We start from the raw sequence: 22,707 nt of genomic DNA, 5'->3' as shown, positions 1-22,707 counted from the left end.
TTATTATATGGCTCCAGAGGTGCTCAAGCGGAACTATGGACCAGAAATAGATATATGGAGTGCAGGAGTCATTTTATATATTTTGTTATGTGGGGTTCCTCCATTTTGGGCCGGTAAATTCACTTTCATAATTGATTATTCCTTCTGTTCTTTCATTTATTTGTATACTCTCAGATGTCTTCTCGCTCATTTGATTAAAGGCACTCCTTTGTTGGAGAATCTGAACAAGGAGTTGCGCAGGCAATCTTGCGAGGGGCAATAGATTTCAAGCGTGAGCCCTGGCCAAGTATTTCAGACAGTGCTAAGAATCTTGTACGTCAAATGCTGGAGCCAGATGCAAAGCTACGACTGACTGCAAAACAAGTACTTGGTAAGTTGGGGTTTACAAGTTCTATTTATTCTCAAAGTGCTTGTTATGATTTCTAGAAAACCCTTGCCTCAACACAGGACACGGCTTTTCATTCATGCTTTGAATCGTTCAGGCAAACATGCATGCATTTTACATATTACCTGTGTACTTGCTAAAATATCAACATTTTGAGTATGTACTAAGCCAGCTGGAGAGTTCGGTAAGTGAGGTATTAGATCTCAGCAGACGTTGAAATCAAACAATTGCAGAAACAAGTGAATTACCATGTGTTGATTGTCCTATACCTTTCATATATTTGTCTGACTATCTAAAGTTAATATCTAAACTAGTATCTGGTTCACTCAGATGCTTGCTCGGTGCTGTTGTTACCTTGCTCTTGCTTGTACACCATTGTGCTTTGCTCAATGAAGCTTTAATGTTGAAGAAACTTAAGATGTGCTTTCAACCTCAAGCAACCTCTGCAACTTGGGACAGAGAAGGATTGAAAAAGGAAGGAACCCGGGACTAATGAACGTTTAGAGAACTTTTTAACAAGGGGCGAGCTAAATTTGAATAAGATACTTAATAATGGAGAAATGAAAATGCAAAGAAATACATAGCACGTCATATATGTCTTGTAAATTACTTTAATTGGGAATTCCCGAGTTGTTTATTTTGATGAACTTTTAAGTTTCTTAGTTTTTCTTTCCAAAAAGACAGAATCTAAATCGATTCTTGCACTTGCACCAAATTTAAAGCCGGCCCCCCTAACTCTCGCTTTTCTCATTTTAACACCTCTACATAACCGAATAAGTAGTAGTAAATGTCCTTTGACCATTAACCATGCCTATATGGAGGTGGGCTAGCTGATGTGCCCAAATTGTGTGCTAATCACACTGATAAGACGCGTGGATAGGATTTTTTGATTAAAAAAAAAAATTAAAATTATAGTATTATTAGTATGGGAGGAGCTAATGGCAGTGTATATGGTGAAGCTGTTGGTGATAGTTATGGATGAGTTTGGGGGTTGGGATGGGAATTGTGAGGTGGGAAATTAATGAACAGATTGCAGAAAGGGGGAGGGGAGGTAAGGGGAAACAGAAGAAAGAGGTGATGCTTAGGGGAAAAGAAAGGGGCAGGGTGAGCTGGGAAATGAAAGAAAAAAGTTACACAAAGGGGGAGGTTGTGGAAGATGGAAGAAAGACGGGGAGGGGAGGGTAAAAGAAAGGGGGAGGAGGGTTTTTCTTCTTTATTTTTCATTTATAATTTTTAGTATTTTGAATTAAAAAAATCCTATCCACTCGCCTCCATGTAGGCATGGTCAACGGTCAAAGGCATTTAATAATACTTATTCTGTTAAGTAGAGGTGTTACAATAGGAAAAACAATACTAAGGGGTTTGTGGGTGGGGGGGGGGGGGGGGGGGGGCTGGCTGTCGCGATCTTAAAACCTACTGCAGCTATATGTATCAGTTTAGGTATTCTGCCTAATAAAGAAATGAAAAACTTTCTTAGTTTTATGACTGCTGAGGTTTACAAAAAATGGACACTGCTGAATTGAAATAAGATGTGTAAAATTGGCAAATAACCTCCATTTCGAAGCTTGAAGGTGGTTGTCTTGTATTTTCTGTAATGAACATTCTATCTTGTAGAACATCCTTGGCTTCAAAATGCTAAGAAGGCTCCAAATGTTCCTCTTGGAGATATGGTCAAGTCAAGACTTAAGCAGTTCGCACTGATGAATAGGTTTAAGAGGAAAGCTCTGAGGGTTAGTTTATTACTCTTACGATGTTTTTGAACTAAACATTTGTGCTCGTAGGAACTCTAAATGGTGCACTATCAAATGCAGGTGATTGCTGATTTCTTGTCTAATGAAGAAGTTGAAGACCTCAATGAAATGTTTGGCAAGATAGATACTGATAATGATGGTATTGTTTCTGTTGAAGAACTAAAAGCTGGACTTCAAAAGTTTAATTCACAGTTGGCTGATTCTGAAGTAAAGATGCTTATTGAAGCTGTGAGTACACCTGCCTGTTCTTTGATGAAAAAACATTTGAGTTTTGATGTCCCAGTATTCTCCTGGGTTAATGAATACATGAGCTTGCTTATGGTATTAATAGGCTGATAATATCTGCAATCCTTATCATCTCACATGTTAATGCTATAAAACCTCATCCATAATGTGTATGATGGTCATGATCTAGAATACTTCTTTTAGACTTTAATCCGTTTGATCAAAACCTTGTTCTAGGATAAATTGATCCGGCTGAGAAATTTATAATCTGTTTCCTCATGGAGAGTTAGCAGAGAAAAATATGAGAAGTTTGGAAGCAGGAAAGCAGGGAGTGGGACTTCATTTATCAGTAAAAAGGGGGGAAAGCTACTAGGAAAGGAGGGACGACGAAAGAAAAACAAGCGGAAAAGAATTATGCAATCTTGGGGAAGGGACAGTATCATCTTATCTATAGTTCGGGACTATCTCTGTTCTGTCTGTTAGTTGGTTTCCCCACATGGTTTTCTAAATTGACCTTGTTTGTATTTAAAGATCGACAAAATAGATTCTACTTTGATGTATGCCTCTGTGATTTAATCCAGCTCAGATGTTATTCTTCTGTGCTGAGGTTTTAGTATTTATTAACTGGTTCAGATCATTATGCTGTCCTCTTATAGTTCATTGCTGGTATTATCATTGAAATGCACTTAATGGTCGAAATACTCATATAGAACAAGTAAAGCCTTATACTCTATCCCTTGACAGAATTAGTGAAAAGAGTAAATGGGGATGGAAGCCAAAATGATAAAATGGTAAGCGACAATTCCACAGATATTAATAAGGTCGGTTCATTTCTAATAGATTGAAACTAATGGGAAAGGAACTCTGGACTACGGGGAATTTATTGCTATTTCACTCCATCTTCAGAGGATGGCAAATGATGAACATCTACACAGAGCTTTCTCCTTCTTCGACAAGGATGGCAATGGTTATATTGAACCAAATGAGCTTCGGGATGCATTAATGGAGGATGGTTGAGATGACTGTACCAATGTTGTTAATGACATTTTCCAGGAAGTTGATACAGACAAGGTAAACAGACAAGCACACAAATCCTCTATAACTAAAGATGAATACAGAGTAGGGATGATTTCTTTTTTATCTTCATATTTTTGCAGGATGGGCGTATCAGCTATGATGAATTTGCAGCCATGATGAAAACTGGGACAGATTGGAGAAAGGCTTCTCGACATTACTCAAGAGGGCGATTTAATAGTCTGAGTGTGAAGCTAATGAAGGACGGGTCACTTAACTTGGGGAATGAGTGAAGTTCATAGGGCCGAAGTACTAAGTATTGTATCCAACTTGCATTATATCATACTTCGATATCTCGTTATTGTTTGTGGGGTTCGGTTTAGATTGTTAGTTTGCCTGGATAAGAGACGACTCTGGTTAACCTCTTCAAATTGGTAGTTTGAGTAAACCAAATAGTTTATCAGTGCTGGCACCCAAAAGTGTGATTCTTTTCCTCTTGTCTGGACAACTGTTCTTGTTCAAGAAAAGTCTAGAAACTTGGTAGTAGAGCATAGTTTTTATGAAAGAAGTACGGTATTCTTGCTTGTGCCTATTATTCCTGGAGTATGAACAGGTAGCCACTGGAGGAAATGGTCTTTTATGCCACTTGGGATTTTGAATACAAGAAAATGATCTTTCTAGATGTCTTGTGTGTTATCATATCTCATGTGTAAAAATCAAGATCTCTACAAGAGGACATAAAATTAAAAACAAATTTGTAAAGGACTTTAAAACAAAACAAATCGACTCCACAGGTCAGCGGATCTGCTTCAATTTTATTTGCTATCATAATGTTCAATGGAGGCTCTCATGCATGACGATTGTTGAAATAATATTTAATGGATTGAAATTATTTTTTGATCATGATCTTCATAAACGTAAAAAGGAATAAAAATAAAACAAAAAGGCGCATGACAAGCTAGGATAAATTGGAAACAAACCTCAACGCATTCATTATCGATATTAAAAATATTATTAGATCAGGATATACCCCAATTATAACAAAGATGAGAGCAAGAAAAGTAGGATTAGATGTTACACTAATAATTTATTGAATATTCCAAGCGATAAAGAGTGTTAGGTGGGTAAGATAGAGTTAAAGCAGAACTCAGACAATTCATGATCCTTGTTGCTAGATGGGTTTAAGTATGACCATGTGAATATTTAATGCAGTATCAGTATATTTGGACTAGTACTCTTGGGACCAATTATTTAGACTAATAGTATCACGTGGGATAGCTTTTTACCTGTACACAAATTTTGAAAATATGAATTTTATTTCCTTCTTTGGGCGTTCAAAAAAGTAAACAATAAAATAAAAGAATTAGACACTCGAACTCAACCATAGCCACGGCAATTAAGGATAACACTGTTAGCACTTAGCAGTTGATCATATTTAACTGTTATTTGATTAATGATTATGCATATATCTACCAAAAGATTCTATTAATTAACATGGATAATTTATCCTCAAGAATTTTTACTACAGTAGCTTTTTTGTCTTCGTGAGGCAAGCTTTCTAATAAGGTGTCATTTCATCAGAAGTTCTTTATCTTTTGTCTCTGAGTAGATACAACAATATATGTTTATATTGGCGTACGCAGAGTTTTTTGCAAGCAGTGTCGATATTTAAAGAATTTTAATTAAAAAAAGGGTACTTTTAATAAGAGGCCTATACGTTCTTTGATACTTTTGTTTTAGTGTATATCCTTAACAACACAAAGTCTTTAATTTCACTTAATATTATTATTGCTATCATTTATATTAGTAAGCATTAATTCAAGTTAATAAGATGTTAGCCATGCGTTAGCAATACAATCTATAGGATATTGTTGTATAAAATTTGTTTACTAATATGAAGATGTAAGTAGTCTAATGCAAAATTCTAAAATATTTTTACAATAAAACTAGACAGTTTTTCTTTTTGTTGTTTACTTTTTTATATTTCTAAAACTACAATATTGTTTAAGCGAAGCTCAAATCATGAAATTGACAATTAATTAAAAAAATTGGAGCCTAAAATTTTTAGGGACCTAAAGCGAAGGCTTCACTAGTCTCCCCCCTTGAGCCACTTCTGAAGTGGACAAATGAATCAGTCACTATAACGACACCGTAATTTTGAAAAATACAACTACAACTCTCCTCGATGAGAACTCTCCTCGATGAGCTTCTATTTTTTTTGAAACGTATCCGTATCCGTAATAAACTCATTAAAAATATTACTAATTTTTCTTTTTACAGGTCACAAACTAACTACTCAAAAGCTCAGCAAAGACAGTAAATTATAAATCACTATACTGACATCATAATCTAGAAAAACACAATTCAAGTATAAAATTACAACTCTCCTCGATGAGCTTTTATTTTTGAAACGTATCTATAATGCACTCATCGAAAATATTACTAAATAATTTTTTTCATACAAGTCATAAAACAACCACTCATAAGCTCATCAAAGGCAATAACTTATTTTTGGCAGCAATATGAATTTGATGGATGTTGATTTACTTGGTTTAGAAACTTTATTTTTGGGTGGGCGTCAAATGATCAAGACTTGATTTCAGTAAATTTTCTGCACAATGCTAATTTTTAAAAAAAAAAAAAAAATCATTTGGGCTAATCAAATTGAAACACTCGACCTCGATAGTAAAACTAAAAGTTTAAACCAGCGTGCGGACGGAAGCACTTTTATCGAACAGTGTCATTTTATTTATATATAACCATTATATGTTTTGATTGGCCAGATTATTTATGTAGATATAAATAAAAAATATTTCTGGCCAAGCGGTGTCGGGTTACACTGCTTGGCGTCATGTGCCTCCGCCCATGTTAAATTATATATGTTGTGACATAATATAATGAAGTAATTTAAATGTATTTTCTCTAATAGTTTTAGATTCTAGATGAGATGCTGACGCAACGTAATTCTAGTTTTGATTACTGATCATAAAACTTTTTTGAAAAAAAAGATTGAAATGCTAAACTTACCTAATTAAGCGAGAGCAATTAAAACTTCTCAGCCACTTGTAGGTACTTTACTAGCAAACTTATAACCTGCTTGGCTAAGTTCTAAAATCAGCTTATTTTGTAAGTTTTTTTTTTTTCAAATGTTTTGTTAAAAAAATACTTTTGGTCAGAAACAATTTGTGTTTGGTCAATTAAAATAAAAAAACACATTTGATTAGCAATTAACGTTTGACCAAGCTTTTAAAAAGTGCTTCTAAATATATTTTCTTGAAAGTGCTTTTGGGGAAAAGCTACATTTTTAGCTTCTGAAAAACAGCTTCTGCTACTCCCCAGAAACACTTATTTTCTCCCAAAAGCTTGGCTAAACACCTCAATTTTTTTCAAATAAGCGCTTTTTGAAAAGAAAAAAAAAAGCACGTTTGGCCTTTCAAAAGCTTGGCCAAACAGGCTTATTCGTGCTTATTCTCACTCCTTGTCATCCAAACTTTTTCATGATACGAGACGATAAGCATCATATTGTGGATATTGAATATTATCAGATGCACTTTTTTTTCTTGTCTAATTGGCTGTATATGAGTTACAATGTGAATATATAATAACGTCGAATTTCTTAATATTTCCTCCTTTCGACAAGTTTCGTTATTTTATATTTCTTTTCAACGAAACGATGAACTTTGAGGACAAAGTGATAGGAATTAGCATGTATATGTCGAGAAGTTGTTCGAATCCAAATTGGCAGATTGGACAAATACCAATACTCTAGCTTTATCTAGTGAAAGCACATGCTTATATTGCTCAATTCTTTACCAACTTGTCTTCGTCTTCTTCTTATTAGTTATATTATATTATTTTATTTTATTTAATCTTTATTTATATTTATAGCATTCTTTTTTCCTTCTTTGACTAATTCATTTTTTTGCTGCTTCAGAATGACTTTCATTAGGGTGTTTTAATAATGTCCAGTCATAATCCATATGCATGCATCCCTTGACCATATTTTTGCGGCTTTTGTTAATTATATGTGTGAACGTTTTGTGCCTTTTCTTTGTGAATATCATTAGAGCTTCATCTAATTAGAATATTAAAAAATACAATTATATGTGTGAACGTTTTATACCTTTTCTTCGTGAATATCGTTAGAGCTTCATCTAATTAGAATATTAAAAAAAATATATAATTTTGACTATAAAGTAAGATTGAGTTATAGTTCAAACTTTTTAGTGTCATTAGCGTGGAACAATGAATATCGAGAAACACAAGTGATTTAGACAATGTTCGTATTATTTGTCTTGATTAATGAACCTTATTTTCTACATAGCTTTGAAAATTACCCCAATATCACATGTCAATACTTTAAGTTAAGCACCGTTGACGAAAAAACGTGAATTCATTGATTAATCTTTACACAAAGAGAAAAGCAAATTGAAAAAGAAGTTGTAATGAAGAATATATAATAGCAGTATATTAGATATTCGATGTCCTTTTTCTGTCAAGTAAAAGTAGTTCTTTTTTTTAAAAATAATATTCAGTAGGGGTGTACAAACGAAACCGACAAACCGCACCAAACCGATAATCCGAACCAAACTGAGAAAAAAATCGACTAGTAGTTTGGTTTGACTTGGTTTGGTTTTAAAAAGAAAAACCCGACCATTATTGGTTTGGTTTGGTTTTAACTAAAAAAAGTCAAACCGAACCAAACCAACCCGACATTACATGTATAAAATTTTAAAAATATTTTTGATACATAAAAATATTATATTTCTTAAACTTTTTCATAGTTTTTTGTCTTTTAACATATTATTTCAAGCTTAAAATTAAAATTTTGAATGGTCCAATAAGATTTATAGCCCATAGATATTAGTAACTCAAATAAAACCCAACAAAAATCAAAGCAATACTAATGCTAATAAAAGAAATTCAATTCTAACACTAGGAATGACAATAATGTTGAATATCTATTCTTTAGTTGTATATTGGTTTAGACAGTGAAAATACATAACTTAATTTTATTCTTTTCTTTAATATTTAGTCATGTAATTAATACTTATTAGCCGTACTTATTTTAGCATGAATTTGTACTTTTAGATTATGATCATTTTCTATATGCCTTATAAATTAGCCATGTTTATTATAGCATAACTTAGTACTTTTAGATTATGGTCATTTTATTTTATGTGATTTCATTACTTTTTTTGTTGTTGAATATTTTAGTACAATGTCATCTCTCATCTCACATTTTGTGTTATTTTCTTAAACAATATCTTAATTAGATAGTCGTATCTTACTAGGACTAAAGAAATATTTGAGGTACAAGTTATATGTTTTGTATGAAGGCTTTACCGAAAAAACCCGAAAAACCCGAGCAACCCGAAAAAACCGAGAAAACCCGAATTGTGTTGGTTTGGTTTGATTTATAGATTTAAAAACCCGATGTAATTGGTTTAGTTTGGTATTAGAAAAAACCGAACCAACCCGGTCCATGTACACCCCTAGATTTGGGGCTTAAAACCCCATCTAATAACATGAGCTAGGAATAGGAAAGTTAGCTTGAGATTCAATTGGTAGTTCTTAAAATCACACCTTAAAGCTTGAAAAAGTTTAGAATGAAATTCATTGATTTGGTTGGAAGACTTTCAATGTGATTTTAGAAACCATTATCTATTAACATATACTCGCTCTTAGTTGTAAAATCGTGAAATACATTGGATCGTTACTTGAGAGTAATTTCCCCTGTATCCATGCTTATGACCATTGATCATTTTACTTACTTTCTAGGTTAGTTTATATTTCCATATTAGTTATAATTGTTTCAAAATCAAAATATTATCAGGTGTTTGGCTTAGCATAGAAAGTGATAATTCTTTACTTGCTTGATCGCCTAGTATATTGTTCCCTGTTGTAACACTCCATAAATTCGGGTTAGGTGTGAATGTGTTAAAATGATTAGTGTGATATTTTAGGTATATGAAGTCCTATCAAGATGATTTTGGATGGAAATAGTTGTTTTAAGATCAACACCAAAAGTGGGGTGCGTAAGATTCAATAGAATCGACTAAGTTTACGGTAGGTCTGACTTCCAGCCTAGTTACGTGAAAATATGTTAGGAATTTGAGAAAACTTCAAACATGAAAGTTGTATCCCTTTGAAATATCTTTCCAACGATATATTTTGGATCTCAAACGGACATGTGAACAAGAAGTTATGACCGTCTTACCGATTTGCATTTTGCAGGTCGTGTTGAAAGTTGAACGCCTGAAAGTTGTGCCTCTCTGGCACAACTTGTGATGGGGCTGCATCCAACAGGTCACACCTGCATCTAGCAGGTTGTGTTACAGGTGGTGACACGACTATAAAAGCACAGATTGTGAATTTTTCAAAAATTATCCATTCCATTTCATTTTTGGCTGACTTTTTGAGGAGAAAAGACCCTAGAACTTCTCCAAACCCTACAAGGTGAGTTCTAACCATCTTATGATTAAACCACATCAACATAACAAGGATTGAAACTAGATTATCATTCCAATCCATAGATTCTTGAGAATCAAAGGAATAACAATTGAAGAGGACTTTTTGGGGAATCTCAATAAAGGTAAGATTTTTAACCTCTAATGGTGTTTACTGAATGGATTGAGAATAATGTGGTCATTACATGTGATTGGAATCCATGGGCGGATCATATGAAAGGAAGAACATGAATGTTGTACTTAAAAACCCTAGTTTTTCCAAAAAGGGTGAGATGGGTAGAATTAGATGGAAGTTCTAATCTTTATCGTTCTAATCTTTATCATTCTAATCCATTGTAAAGTGATGTTGAACCTTGGGAATTCTGTCTGGTAGCATTTTAGCGGGATTAGAGGTATGTCTCTTTTTCGAACATTTTTTTTTCTTCAAACGGGCAAGCAGATCATTTATGACGAAGAGGATGTGCTTCAAGAGAATGATTCGGGGTTCTTGCAGAGTGGAACCATGTAGTACCAGATACGAGATAGATCTTCCAAAGAACAAGGCCTTTAAGGTGTTATTTGGCAAGATTTGTGTGCGTGAGGGACAAGCCCGCATTAAACTGTTAGGTGTATTATATTATATATATGTATACATGATTTTCCCTTATTGAAGGTTGATTGGAATTGAAATATAAATTTTTAATCTTTGAACATGGATTACCCCATAAGGATGCTTAAACTTGATTTTGGAAAGCTTTAATATTTCATGTGGTTTGCCCTGTGAACTGGTTTCTTTGAATTGAAATTGAATAATTATTTGAACTTGATTTCTAAATCAGTTAATGATAGTGGTGTACCTTATTAACTGGATGATGAACACAATTCATAATGAACAATTCGGCTATCATGATATGATTTGAGATTCGGCTTCTATGCCATGATTTGTAATTCGGCTATTATGCTATGATTCTATTATTTGTGTTTTGCCTAGCTACTGGGGAAGAAGGTAGTCACTATGGATCGTAGTGGGGTTTGCCTAGCCATTCGGGAGGAAGAGTGGCCATCAAGGGTCAATATCCCGGTGTGGTCTTTGCCTAGCCATTCGGGAGGAAGAGTGGTCATTAAGGGTTCATAATCCCAATGTGGTTATGCCTAGCTATTTGGGAGAAAGGATAGCCATCGAGGATAACCAACCTCGATGTGGTGCTTATATGCTGCTTTAGGGAACCTTAAGTGGTCATCCATTCGTGTTATTGATGTGGCCTGTATTGGCATGATTGTGATTGGTCGTGAGTGATTTGATTATGATTTTAAGTTCACAAATGGAAGACTTAATCTTGATAAAGGGCATAATGGATTGAAAGTGATTTACTTCTCTCTTAATGATTTCTTTGAGTCTGATGAACTGTTTTATTCCTGGATTTCGAACTGTTTTGAAAGAACATAAGGTAACGAGAATGACTTACTCATTCAAAGTGATTACTTCTTTATCATTAGCTTATACTAGATATTCATGAGATGTTATCATGTGTTTTCAACTGTTTCTCAATACTGTTTCAATTATACTTATTACTCATATATTTTGCTATTAATTATTGTCCCGACGACACTCACTGAGTACCCAGTACTCAGGCATACCATTGTTGTTTTTGATGGTATGTTAGCCAACGAAAAAGAGTAGGTTCGTGGTATGCGTACGGAGTAGGAGAACTTGCTACTTTTTAGACTTATTTGTGAGCCTACACCCTTGTTCGTGGGACACCCCTATTTACGTAGTTTTATTGTTTTAATTTTTGGACTGCGTCCTGAAGTTAGATACTCGTTTGTTCATCTTAGAAGCTCTATAGATAGTTGTCAGATCGTGGGTAGATGTTGAAAGTCTCATATGACTTATTGAGGTGTTTTCCACGTTTACGACTATTAATTTATTTTAGACTTCTGCTGGTTTTGCATCATAATTGTGAGCACGATTTTATTTAGTTATTTATAACTTGTTTAATTAAATAATGAAAGATTATTAAAAAGGAACTTGATGTTTAATGATTTATAAGGTTCTTTCGGTGTTGTTCATAGCATCGGATGCGTGTTACGTCCAGGGTCAAGTTTGGGGCATGACACTTGTGGGATTCGACCCCGACTCATTGTTGGGTAAATTATATTGCATACGACCGTGTACACTTTCTCTTTGAGGAGTGGATTTGGACGTTATCACAGAGAAAAAATAGATATATTGATGCTCCTCTTTGCTAGACTCTTCACTTAGAGACAAAATCACTCAACTGAAATATATTTATCTAGAAATTTCAAGGGTATAATTATAAATAAATATTATATTTTAAAATTTCTAATGTATATTAATTTCAAATATAACAAACAAAATATCTAAGGATTCAGAAGAACATCATTTGGAGACAAAACTAGCTATGAAATCGAAGAATTCAAAAGACTATCATGCATAATGGAAAAATTACGGGGCATCCCTCCCCATTCTATAGTGGCAACAACTGAACATATCATAGCTAATGTTGAAAAAAAAATTCATTCGTGGACTCAAATGTTTGCAACCAGGAATACAACCTTAGCAATCGAGGGATCCTGAGGAGGAGAGTGAACTTCTTAATGAAATAGTGAAAAACTCCTTCAAAGCTCTAAGTGAAATGCTAATGGATAATGCATATTTGTTACAGAAGTATTATGGCCAAGGAGAGACGTATGTATCCTATCTTGAAGCAAAAATTTTCCGAGCAGGAATTGTTATCTATAAATGATTTGAGTCCTCCAATCATGACGACTGATATTGCTCAAGTCTGTATGATATTTTGAAGAGTTATAAGAATTTGCAGGTCTATTTTGACATAATGAAGGCCTATTGATTTTATTAATGTCGTACAAACCATGCATTATGATTGAGAGGTAATAGAAGATCCCAATTTTATCGAAAATTCAATGAGAAGGAGCTCTTTGTTTTCTAAAGTCGTCACTCAATGGCGACTCATTAAAATTAGTGGCCTAAACAAGATTTTAATAACAGGCTTTGGTTTTTCATAATTGTTATTTATAGTATAACATTCTTAAAAGACATAAAACATTTAACTTCATAAACTACAACTATTATTTATATTGAAAGAATTAATTCAAGTTAATAATGTGTTAGTCACGTGTTCGCAATATATTATCTTGGATATTGTTGTAAAAACCCTAATTTACTATATGGAGATTTAAGTTGTTTAATTTAAAAATCTAAAATATTTATAACGTTAAGAGTTATTGAGTCTTTCTTTCTTTCCTTTTTATAAAGATCTTTTAACTTTTTGAAAGTATTAGCCGTAGAAAAGTCTGTCACTAGTTTTAGCAAAAACGTTTTACTCCATAACTAATTATACGACGGTTTGGTGATTCCGTAGTCAAGGTTGAGATTTTACAATTTCTTTTTTTTTTTTTTTTTAAGCAAAACAGATTTTACAAATTTTTTTCCACATGAAAAGGAGTTTTCAATTGCCCTCCCAAATTGAAAGAACCAGGTCAAGGTCGAAGTGGAACTAAGGCAGGAGAAAAAGTCTTCCATTTTCACGATAATACGCACCAAATAACTACAATGTAAGAAGGAATTCTCACAACAAAGTAATGAAACATTTTTCATCAAGAGAAATAGTGTGTGTCTATATTGCTAAGAGAAAGTTGTCAGGCAAGATTAGAATTGGAGAATTTCATGCAAGTAAATAATAGAGAATTGAAATCAAATCAAGAGGGGTCGAATTGGGCTACTATTGATCCCAACCATTGGCATTGCTTGGGTATGTGCAAATTTCTAAATACAGTCAGACATCTCTATAACAAAGATTAGCATATAACAGTACCTCTCTATAACAGCTAAATTTTTTCGGAACCGATTTTTTGATGTTATAATTTACTTCTATGAATTCCAATAATAAGTGTAGAGATTTTGATACTTTAATATACTATATTTATGACAAAATATTACATATGAATACATATTTGTAATCTAAAAATATCATTATCTTATATTTTTATTTATAAATAACTTTTCAAAATGGGATACAAGCGTTATATCACCACTAAGATATTGAAATCTACGAAACAAGCTATATTTTAAATTTCTTCTATCAATCTTGAAATAATTTAATTTTCAAGTAGATTTAAAATGTGTGCCTCAGAGCTTAAGACTTTATACATTCAATTATGAATTTATTGAAATTATATTAACTTTCTTTAATGTATAGTTAGTGAAGTATGCATGTCTTTGAGATTTAAAATTTAAATAATTTTGTTATTTTTTTTTAACATTAAAAAATAAACGAAAAATTGATTTTATGCTTTCTTTTTTATAGCCAACTATATTTTAAATCTCAAATGCTATTATACAATTATAGGTGTATAACAGCCCTTCTCCATAATAGCCAAAAAATTTCGGACCCAACAATGCTGTTATAGAGAGTTTGACTGTATCATAGTCGTCTATTCACTATCAAGTTGGAGGACAACATTATTGGAGATCTAAGAATATTAAATGTATGATTTGGAGACAAGACTCTCTACGAAATCGAAGAATTTAGAAGAACATCATGCATAATCAAAAAATTAGGGGGCATCCCTCCTTATTCAATAGTGACAACAACTGAATGTATCATAGTTGAAATTGAAAAAGCTTGCATTCGTGAACTCAAATGTTTGCAGCCACGAATAAATCATTAGCAATCAAGGGATCTTGAGGAGGAGAGTGAACTTCTAAGGAAATGGTTAAAACTCATTCGAAGCTCTAAATGAAATGTTGGGTGATAACACATGTTTGTTAGACAAGTATTATGCCGAAAGAAAGACGTATCTATCCTGTTTTGACATGAAACTTTTCGAAGCAGGAATTATTATCTATAAATGTTTTGGGTCCATTGATCATGGGTGACTAATATTGCTCAAGTATATATTATGTTTTGAAGAATTACCTGAACTTACATGTCTATTTTCACAGAATGGACGCCCAACTAATTTTAGCATTCACACCTAAAAAATGGGCAAAAACTGACCGAGAAAAAACGGATTTAAAAACTAAGGACATCGGTCAATTGTATTTAAAATTCAGAAATAAAATTGTTTCAAAAGCCTGATCAAGTTCTATTGGGCTCTGTAAAAAAAAAAAAAGGGTCGGTTTTTTTCGCGAAAAAATGAACTTGAAGAGAATAAATAAAAAATGATAATCTTAAAATCAACACCTACCAATGGTCGAGGGGTAGAAGAGGATTCTACTAGAATAAAGAAGGGGGTTTGGTCCCTAATGGTACATTTTATAATTGTGAATTTTTATTTGACCTCTTCTAAGAAAACCTTTGGGTTCAATACCTGATGGAGAGTCTGTTGAGTATCTTGTTTGTATATCTTTTACACCCTTTCATCTGTCTATGCTCTTCCAACTGTTCACTTGATCTGTATAATTCTAAGTAGTTACTTGGAAAAAAAATATTTCTATTCAGTCCCACAAATTTTGGAGGCACCAAACTAAAATGCACAAACTCAAAAAGTATTGCGTCCAAGCTCACTCAACTATATGTTTTAGTTTCTACCCCGACACATAGCAAGAAAAACCAAATTAAAGTCCACAACAAACTCATTGTTCTTCGAAATTTTACAAAAGCAAAGTAATTAAAAGTAACGTACTTTGTGGAGATCACAATATAGAAAAGAGTATTACTCCCAACAAAAGTAATTAAAAGTTATTAGCTAGCGAAAAATAGAACAAACTGTAACCTTTGAATAGAGAAAAATACCAGAGCGTAATCGGAAACCTACTCAGTTATCTTCATAATCTCATAGTCTCATAATCTTGGCTTGCAAACCTGCAGAGCAGTACCCATCATATGCAACATTGAAATTGAAATGCCATGGTACAGGCAGACGGAATTGGTGATAAAAACTTCTCACTTTATACTTCATAGATTAACGTTGTGTCTTTCACTCAAATCCTTGTATATTTATGACAATTTATTTACAAACACTAATCCATCAGAATATAAACAAGGCCTTTCAGTTTTTTTTTTTTTTTTTTTTTTTTTTTTAGAATAGTTAGAGTTGAGTAATGTGAAATTAATATAGCAGATAAATAAATGAATAAGAAAGAGGTAAATTGAAAAGAATGAGTGAAAATTCAAAAAAAGAGAAAAAAGATAAATAGGAATGGTGGCCATAGAGAGGTGCCACATCACTTTGTCTATGTCTAGCTTTATAATACATTTAGATTTATTTAAAGATTTTGGTGTTTTACTTTTCATGGGCATTTATCAAATTCAAACGTTTCTGTATTTTTTTGTCGTAGCTTACATTCTTTATTTAAGTTTTTTTGGTCGTAGCTTATGTTGTCAAGAGAATTACATACTCAGTGCATATAGCGCACACCAGCTTTTTCATTCTTTGCGATATGAAACCTCAAAACATGCTGATTGATGATGAGGGCAGTGATCATGTGTGATTTTCGTGCATTTGAACGTTCATGTTCGAAGGCGGGCACAGGCTCGTCGAAATACAATGATAGCACGACTATTGCAAAGTCATCCCTTGATATTTAAACCTACAGGGTGATAATTCTATAATTCTCTCTGGCCAGACGGACATATCTAGTAATTTTGCAGTCACAATGACAAGGAAAGTTGAAGAAGGTGAGAATATAGTTAGTGAGAGATTGAAGATTAGTAGGTGCAACAAACAAATATCAGCCCTACAGCCCTTGCAATTATGATCGAAAGGTAATGAGATCAAATGTTTCCGCCAATTGCTGCATAAGTCCTTTATCCGCACAATAAGATATGGCACATAAATCTTAGGCAGGGTACAAGTTTAGTTGTTGAAAAAAGGTTGATTGTTCTCCCGCTAATCAAGAATGGGACCTATCAACAAAGCTTGAAGGATTAGATTGGCCAACAACATTTAAGTTGTCAAGGGAAATTGCATACTCCGTGCATATAACACACCCCAACTTCCTCATTCTTCGCGATATGAAACCTCACATACTGATTGATGATGATGGTAGTGCAATCATGTGTGATATTGGCACATTTCAAAGTCCATTTTTAAAGGCGGACCCACCACGTCAAAATAGAATAATGGCCCGATCATTGCAAAGCCATCACTGTATATTTATAATTATGAGGTGATACTTCTACAAATTTGTTCGGCCAAAACGATATCTCTAGTAATTTTGTGGTCACAATGAGATTAAGAAGAAAAATTGAATATTGTGACGATATAGTTCGTGAGAGATTGAAGATTAATGGGTGCAATGGACAAATAAATAGCAACCAATATGATCATACTGAGTTTAGATTGCACAATAATAGAAAATACGACCATTTTCCCTAACAATAGTCAATATTGGATGCAATTGTTGTACATGAGACTGCAGTCGTGATAGATGAAAAGGAGATGCCGAGAATGTCTGAAACTACAGTTAGTAATAGAGCTAGGAGACACATCTTCAGTGACGGTGGCATCACATTTCTTGTAATCCTATGTACACCCTTAAAAAGTCTAAGAAATGATGATTTGTTACTTATTCAGAAGGACTCAAAATAAATTCGGTTCAGGAAAAACCTAGGCAAAAAGAGAGCTTGCGAAGGAATCACTCTTGGAACTGGAGAAGGAACAACGAACCCTTGGGCATTGACAAATTCTCTCTGAACAAAAGAAATCTCTAATAATTTTGTGGTCACAATGAGAAGAAAAGTTAAAGATAATGAGGATATAGTAAATGAGAGATTGAAGATTAATGGTTCTAAGTGTCAGGGGTTCGAACCTGAACATGTTATCATTTTCTGGATGAGGAACAAAAACTTCTTTTATAAAAGCAAATGATGTTGCTTGGGTTCGAACTTGCGCTCTCGCCTAAAAATTTAAGCGCCTGACCAATTGAGCTACACAACACTTTTGTGTCAAGGGTGTCACCTCACGGGATATATCATCCTTTTTGTTGTTGCCTTTTAATTACATACACATATTTAGCAAAAAAATTCAACGAAGCAATGTCATGTGACACCCCTCGGCCTAAGGTAGATCCGCCCCTATCCTCATTCTATAGTGGCAACTAGCTGATGTCAAAAAAGCTTACATTCATAGACTCAATTTGCAACCAGGAATACAACCTTGGCAACTAAAGGATCCTGAGGAAGAGAGTGAACTTAAGAAAATGGTGAAAACTATTTCGAAGTTCTAAGTAAAATACTGGGTGATAACGTATATTTTTTAGACAAGTATTATGACGAAGGAAAGACGTATCCATCCTATCGTGAGTCTATCTTGACGAGAAACTTTAGGAGCATGAATTGTTATATAAAAATGTTTTGGGTCCTCTGATTATGGCGACCAGTATTTCTCAATTATATATGATGTTTTCAAAAGTTACCTAATGCCTATTTTAACATAATGGAGACTTAATTAATTTTACCATTGTCCTACCACCCTAGCAATTATGATAGAAAGTTAATGAGATCAAAAGTTGTTGCCAGTTGCTGCATAGGTCATTTATCCGCACAATAAATTATGGCACAGAAGTCTTAGGCAGGGTACAAGTTTAATTGTTGAAAAAGGTTGATTGTTCTCCCGTTAATGAAGAATGGGACCTATCAACAAAGCTTGATGGATTGATTTTCCAACAACATCTAAGCTATCAAGGGAAATTGCATACTCCATGCATATGACGTACACCAACTTCCTCATGCTTTGCGATATGAAACCTCAAAACATATTAATTGATGATGATAGCAGTGTAATCATGTGTGATCTTGGCGCATTTCAACGCCTATATTTAAAGACTGGGCCAGCACGTCGAAATAGAATGATGACCCGATTGTTGCAAAGCCATAACTTGATATTTGTACTTACGGGGTGATACTTCTGCAAATTTCTCTGGCCAAAAGTTGAAGATGGTGACAATTTAGTTAGTGAGAGATTGAAGATTAGTGGGTGCAACGGACAATTAGCAACCGATATGATCAAGTTGATTTTAGATTGCACACAATAAAAGAAAATATGACCATTTGCCCTTACAATAGTCAAAATATTTCGTTTAACAAATTTTTCTTTGGAGAACGCTAAGGTATGTTTGCGACATGAAACCTCATAACATATTAATTGATGATGATGGCACTGCAGTCATATGTGATCTTGGCGCATTTCGACGTCCATTTTTAAGGTGGGCCCAGGCACATCCAAAAAAAAATAAAAAATGGCGTGACTGTTGCAAACTCATCCCTTGATATTTATACCTATGGGTTGATACTTTTACAAATTTTTTCTGGACAAAAGGAACCTCTAATAATTTTGTGATCACAATGAGAAAAAAAGTTGAAGATAGTGACCGTATAGTTAGTAAGAGATTGAAGATTAATGGTTGAAATGGACAAATAGAAGCTGATATGATCAAGTTGGCTTTAGATTGCACAAAAAGAAGCGACTATCTGCCCTTACAATAGTCAAAATGTTCAAAGGAATTGTTGTATATGACGAGACTGCTGGAATTATTCTTTATATTGAAAGAATTAATTCAAGTTATTAAGATGTTAAGCATGTGTTTTCATTACATTACCTTGGTTATTGTTGTATAAAACTATATTTACTAATATGAAGATTTAATGAATTTAATTCAAAGATCTAAAATATTTATAATGTAAAAAGTATTAAGTCTTTTTTTATTTATTGTTTAATAAAGAATTTTTAATTGTTTATTTTACAAACTTCAATATTATCTAAGCAAAAATGAATTATAAAATATATTATTAAAAAGTTTTGGGGACTTAAAAGTTTGGAGGCCTAAAGCAAATGATTTACTAGCCTCTCCCTTGAGTCACCCGTACCTCCACTCTCCATATGACCAATCTTAAACTTGATTTCACACCGGTCCTTTAGCTTTACTTTATTACAATAGTTTACTAATTTTTTTTTTAATATTGATTTTATTTAAGTATCATAAAAGTTATAAGCTATTTTTTTAATGAAAAAGTCACTTAATTTTACTTAAGTATCACAAAAAGTCATTAAGAGGAAATAATAGAGGCATTTTGTATGACTAGTCTCTATAAACGTGCAGTTGTACGTTATTCCCAGAAAATCTTAATCATAGTAAAAAAATATTATTTGTAATTATATGTATTTATTTTATGAATTACCTAAATATTACGATAGTATAAGATTATATCTACTTAATACTTCTTGGAAATGATGTTCATAGTATTTATCTTTTTCTTCTTTTTTACCATATAAAAGACATGTTACGACAAAGACAATCCAATATTAGAGATTAAGTGACCATTAAGCTGACACGTGGCGACCACCGTCTAGAGATTGATTAAAATTCGATAATTTATTTGTCTGTGACCTTATTTTATAAACTCAATAATCGCAAAACCAAATTTTAGGTTAAGCATTCCTTTCGATAATCTTTGCCGTAAAAAAACTACATTTTCTTTTTTCTGGTGAATATCTTGGACATAAGATTATAGGGTGCAATTACACCCTATAATTACAGGTTTATTTTTTAGTTTGTTTCTTTTTTATTTATTTTAATTTCTTTTTATTTTTATTTCTATCATTTTAATTTCTTTTTATTTTTAATTCATTTTTATTTCTATTATTTTAATTTCTTTTTGATTATTTTTATTTTTTAAAATGTATTTTTCTTTTTATATTATTTATTCTTCATTTCCTTTCTTCTCATTCCCACCCTTTACTTCTTGGAGTTCCATGTAATTTCTCGTATTTTTATTTTATTTTATTCATTTAGCATAACCGTGTTATTATTCTAATTTTTGAAACTACACCTCTTAATATTGGAAAGAATGAGTCATTAACAGACTTGACATATAACGAGTGACTTATTAAAGTAGAATTTCGTTTTTGAATGAGGTTATAGACTTATATTTTCCCTTCTTTTTTTTTTAATTATTTACTTAAATTACGTTGGAACTTACTTATGTACTGTTGGAATTTGACATTAGAGTATTATGTTAAAAAATTTCTTTTGGATTTTGAATTTAGGTTATATATTCAATCTTAAGTTATTTGCTTTCACATTGCATGTTGTTTATTTTTTACTTACATTTGATGGATTTTTTGCGTCAAACATTTGAATAATGTTATGGCATTATATTTATAAATATTATTTTTTGGTCAAACATCCAATCCATGATGTTCTCTCAAAAAAAGTCTTCTTTTAAGTTTTATAATTAGTTAAAATTAAATATTATTAATTTGAAAAATATATATCAATTATTTTTTACAATATTAGTTACAAATATATGATTATTAATTAATATATTTTCAAGAAAAAAAGTGTTATTAAATAACTAATTTAATATCATTTGTAAAGGCAAATAATTTTTAAATATTAATTTTAAATTTTTTATAATTTTATTTTATTTTTAAATTAAACTAACTGTGTAATTACACTTGTGCATCCAAACAACACGCTTGTAATTACACTATAATTATGTTATGACAAATAAATGGGTCGTGGTAATTACACTATTGTTTAATTACTAGACTGTGTAATTACTACCCTAGTAATTACACCAATTCCAAATGCCAGGTGGCTTTCCAAACAGGCCCTAGATGAATTTCACTTCAAACAGATGAATCTTTTAATCCGGATTTAGAAGATTAATGCAAATTTGATAATCTCTCAATTTCAATTCATATTTCCCTGTCTTCACAAATATTGTTGAATACTTTTTGCATGTCTTTTGGAGTCGATCTTCCCCTCAATCCTGCATGCTATCACCTGACAATGTGCATCTAGCAACTTCATCCTTAAATTATGTAAGCCTAATCACTAAAATCCAAGTTGAAATATCTATAACAATATTAGCAAAAGCCCAAAAAAATAAAATTGCAGTTGGCGGCATAATTCAAGCTTTAGTTTGTCAAGATCAAAATACAAAATTTTCAACCAATAAATAACTAAAAATATAGATCAATACAAAGGGTTAAATTTAAGCTAATAAAATCATTGCCCTACAATCACGGATTCTTCATCAAAATATGACAAGTCTTATTATATAATCAAGTTGATATTTGTCAAATAGGATTCAGTGATGGCTGCTGCATACACGAACTTCCCTAATGCTTCATGTGTTTCCTATAATTATGATCAGAAGATGGAATAACAATCAAAGTAATATATTAATATCATAGCACTAAATGGATGATCTAATTGAAAAGCAAATAAAGGCAAAGTTACCTTGATAAAATTCAAGCTTTAAAAGTCCCTTTATCCGATTATTGCCTCAAACATCTCTTATCCTGAATTTGGAGAACCTGGAAAATCTGTAATGTGATAATAGGTCTCTTAGTTCTTATATAATTAAACCTTTAATTGAGACTTTTTATAATACCGGGAATAGTGTGCATTAGGATCAAATATTAGGAACGTGAGTTGGGTTCCTAATATGATTAGAGCAATTAGTATCGTGAATTAACCTCGAGTCTACTACTACAATTTTTTATCCTAATGTGTACTATTCGAGTTGTACACCTTTCCTTGTATGTTCTTGCACAAATTAATGAAATAATTAAGGGTAGTAAAATCGTTCAATATTTAAATTTAAAAGGGTATTAGTATTAAAAAAGGATTATTAGTAAATAGTCGTTCTAAAAGTTTCTGTGGAAGCTAGAGGTGTTCCTGTAGCATACATTAGAGTGATTAAGGACATGTATGATGGAGCCAAAACCCGGGTGAGGACGGTAGGAGGTGACTCAGAACACTTTCCAGTTACGATAGGCCTGCACCAGGGGCCGCTTAGCCCGGATCGTTTGCCGTTTGCGCGGACGCTTCGACAAGCCACATTCAAGGGGAGTAGGTACCGTGGTGCGTTGTTTGCATGACATT

The 22,707-nt window shown here is 32.7% G+C and overlaps 1 protein-coding gene across 1 annotated transcript; it reads left to right on the top strand.

Annotated features, from left to right (window-relative positions):
• Positions 1 to 6: 6 nt before the first annotated feature.
• On the top strand, positions 7 to 3,943 carry LOC132049576 (calcium-dependent protein kinase 13-like). The gene is made up of 6 exons (XM_059440440.1): positions 7 to 113; positions 218 to 370; positions 2,000 to 2,115; positions 2,197 to 2,364; positions 3,202 to 3,432; positions 3,519 to 3,943. The coding sequence occupies exons 1-5, from the start codon at positions 8 to 10 to the stop codon at positions 3,376 to 3,378; spliced, it is 720 nt and encodes a 239-aa protein (XP_059296423.1). The 5' UTR covers position 7; the 3' UTR covers positions 3,379 to 3,432; positions 3,519 to 3,943.
• The last annotated feature ends 18,764 nt before the right edge of the window (positions 3,944 to 22,707 follow it).

The sequence above is a fragment of the Lycium ferocissimum genome, chromosome 3, assembly GCF_029784015.1.
Source record: "Lycium ferocissimum isolate CSIRO_LF1 chromosome 3, AGI_CSIRO_Lferr_CH_V1, whole genome shotgun sequence".
Classification (NCBI taxonomy): Eukaryota; Viridiplantae; Streptophyta; class Magnoliopsida; order Solanales; family Solanaceae; genus Lycium; species Lycium ferocissimum.
This window is presented reverse-complemented; position numbering and strand designations above follow the sequence as displayed.

What these genes read in the sequence shown, in the direction of transcription:
- LOC132049576 (XM_059440440.1), top strand. Translation starts at nt 8, where the DNA reads ATGGCTCCAGAGGTGCTCAAGCGGAACTATGGACCAGAAATAGATATA. An exon ending in GGTTCCTCCATTTTGGGCCG is followed by an intron (nt 114 to 217) that starts GTAAATTCACTT and finishes CCTTTGTTGGAG; the next exon opens with AATCTGAACAAGGAGTTGCG. An exon ending in GACTGCAAAACAAGTACTTG is followed by an intron (nt 371 to 1,999) that starts GTAAGTTGGGGT and finishes TCTATCTTGTAG; the next exon opens with AACATCCTTGGCTTCAAAAT.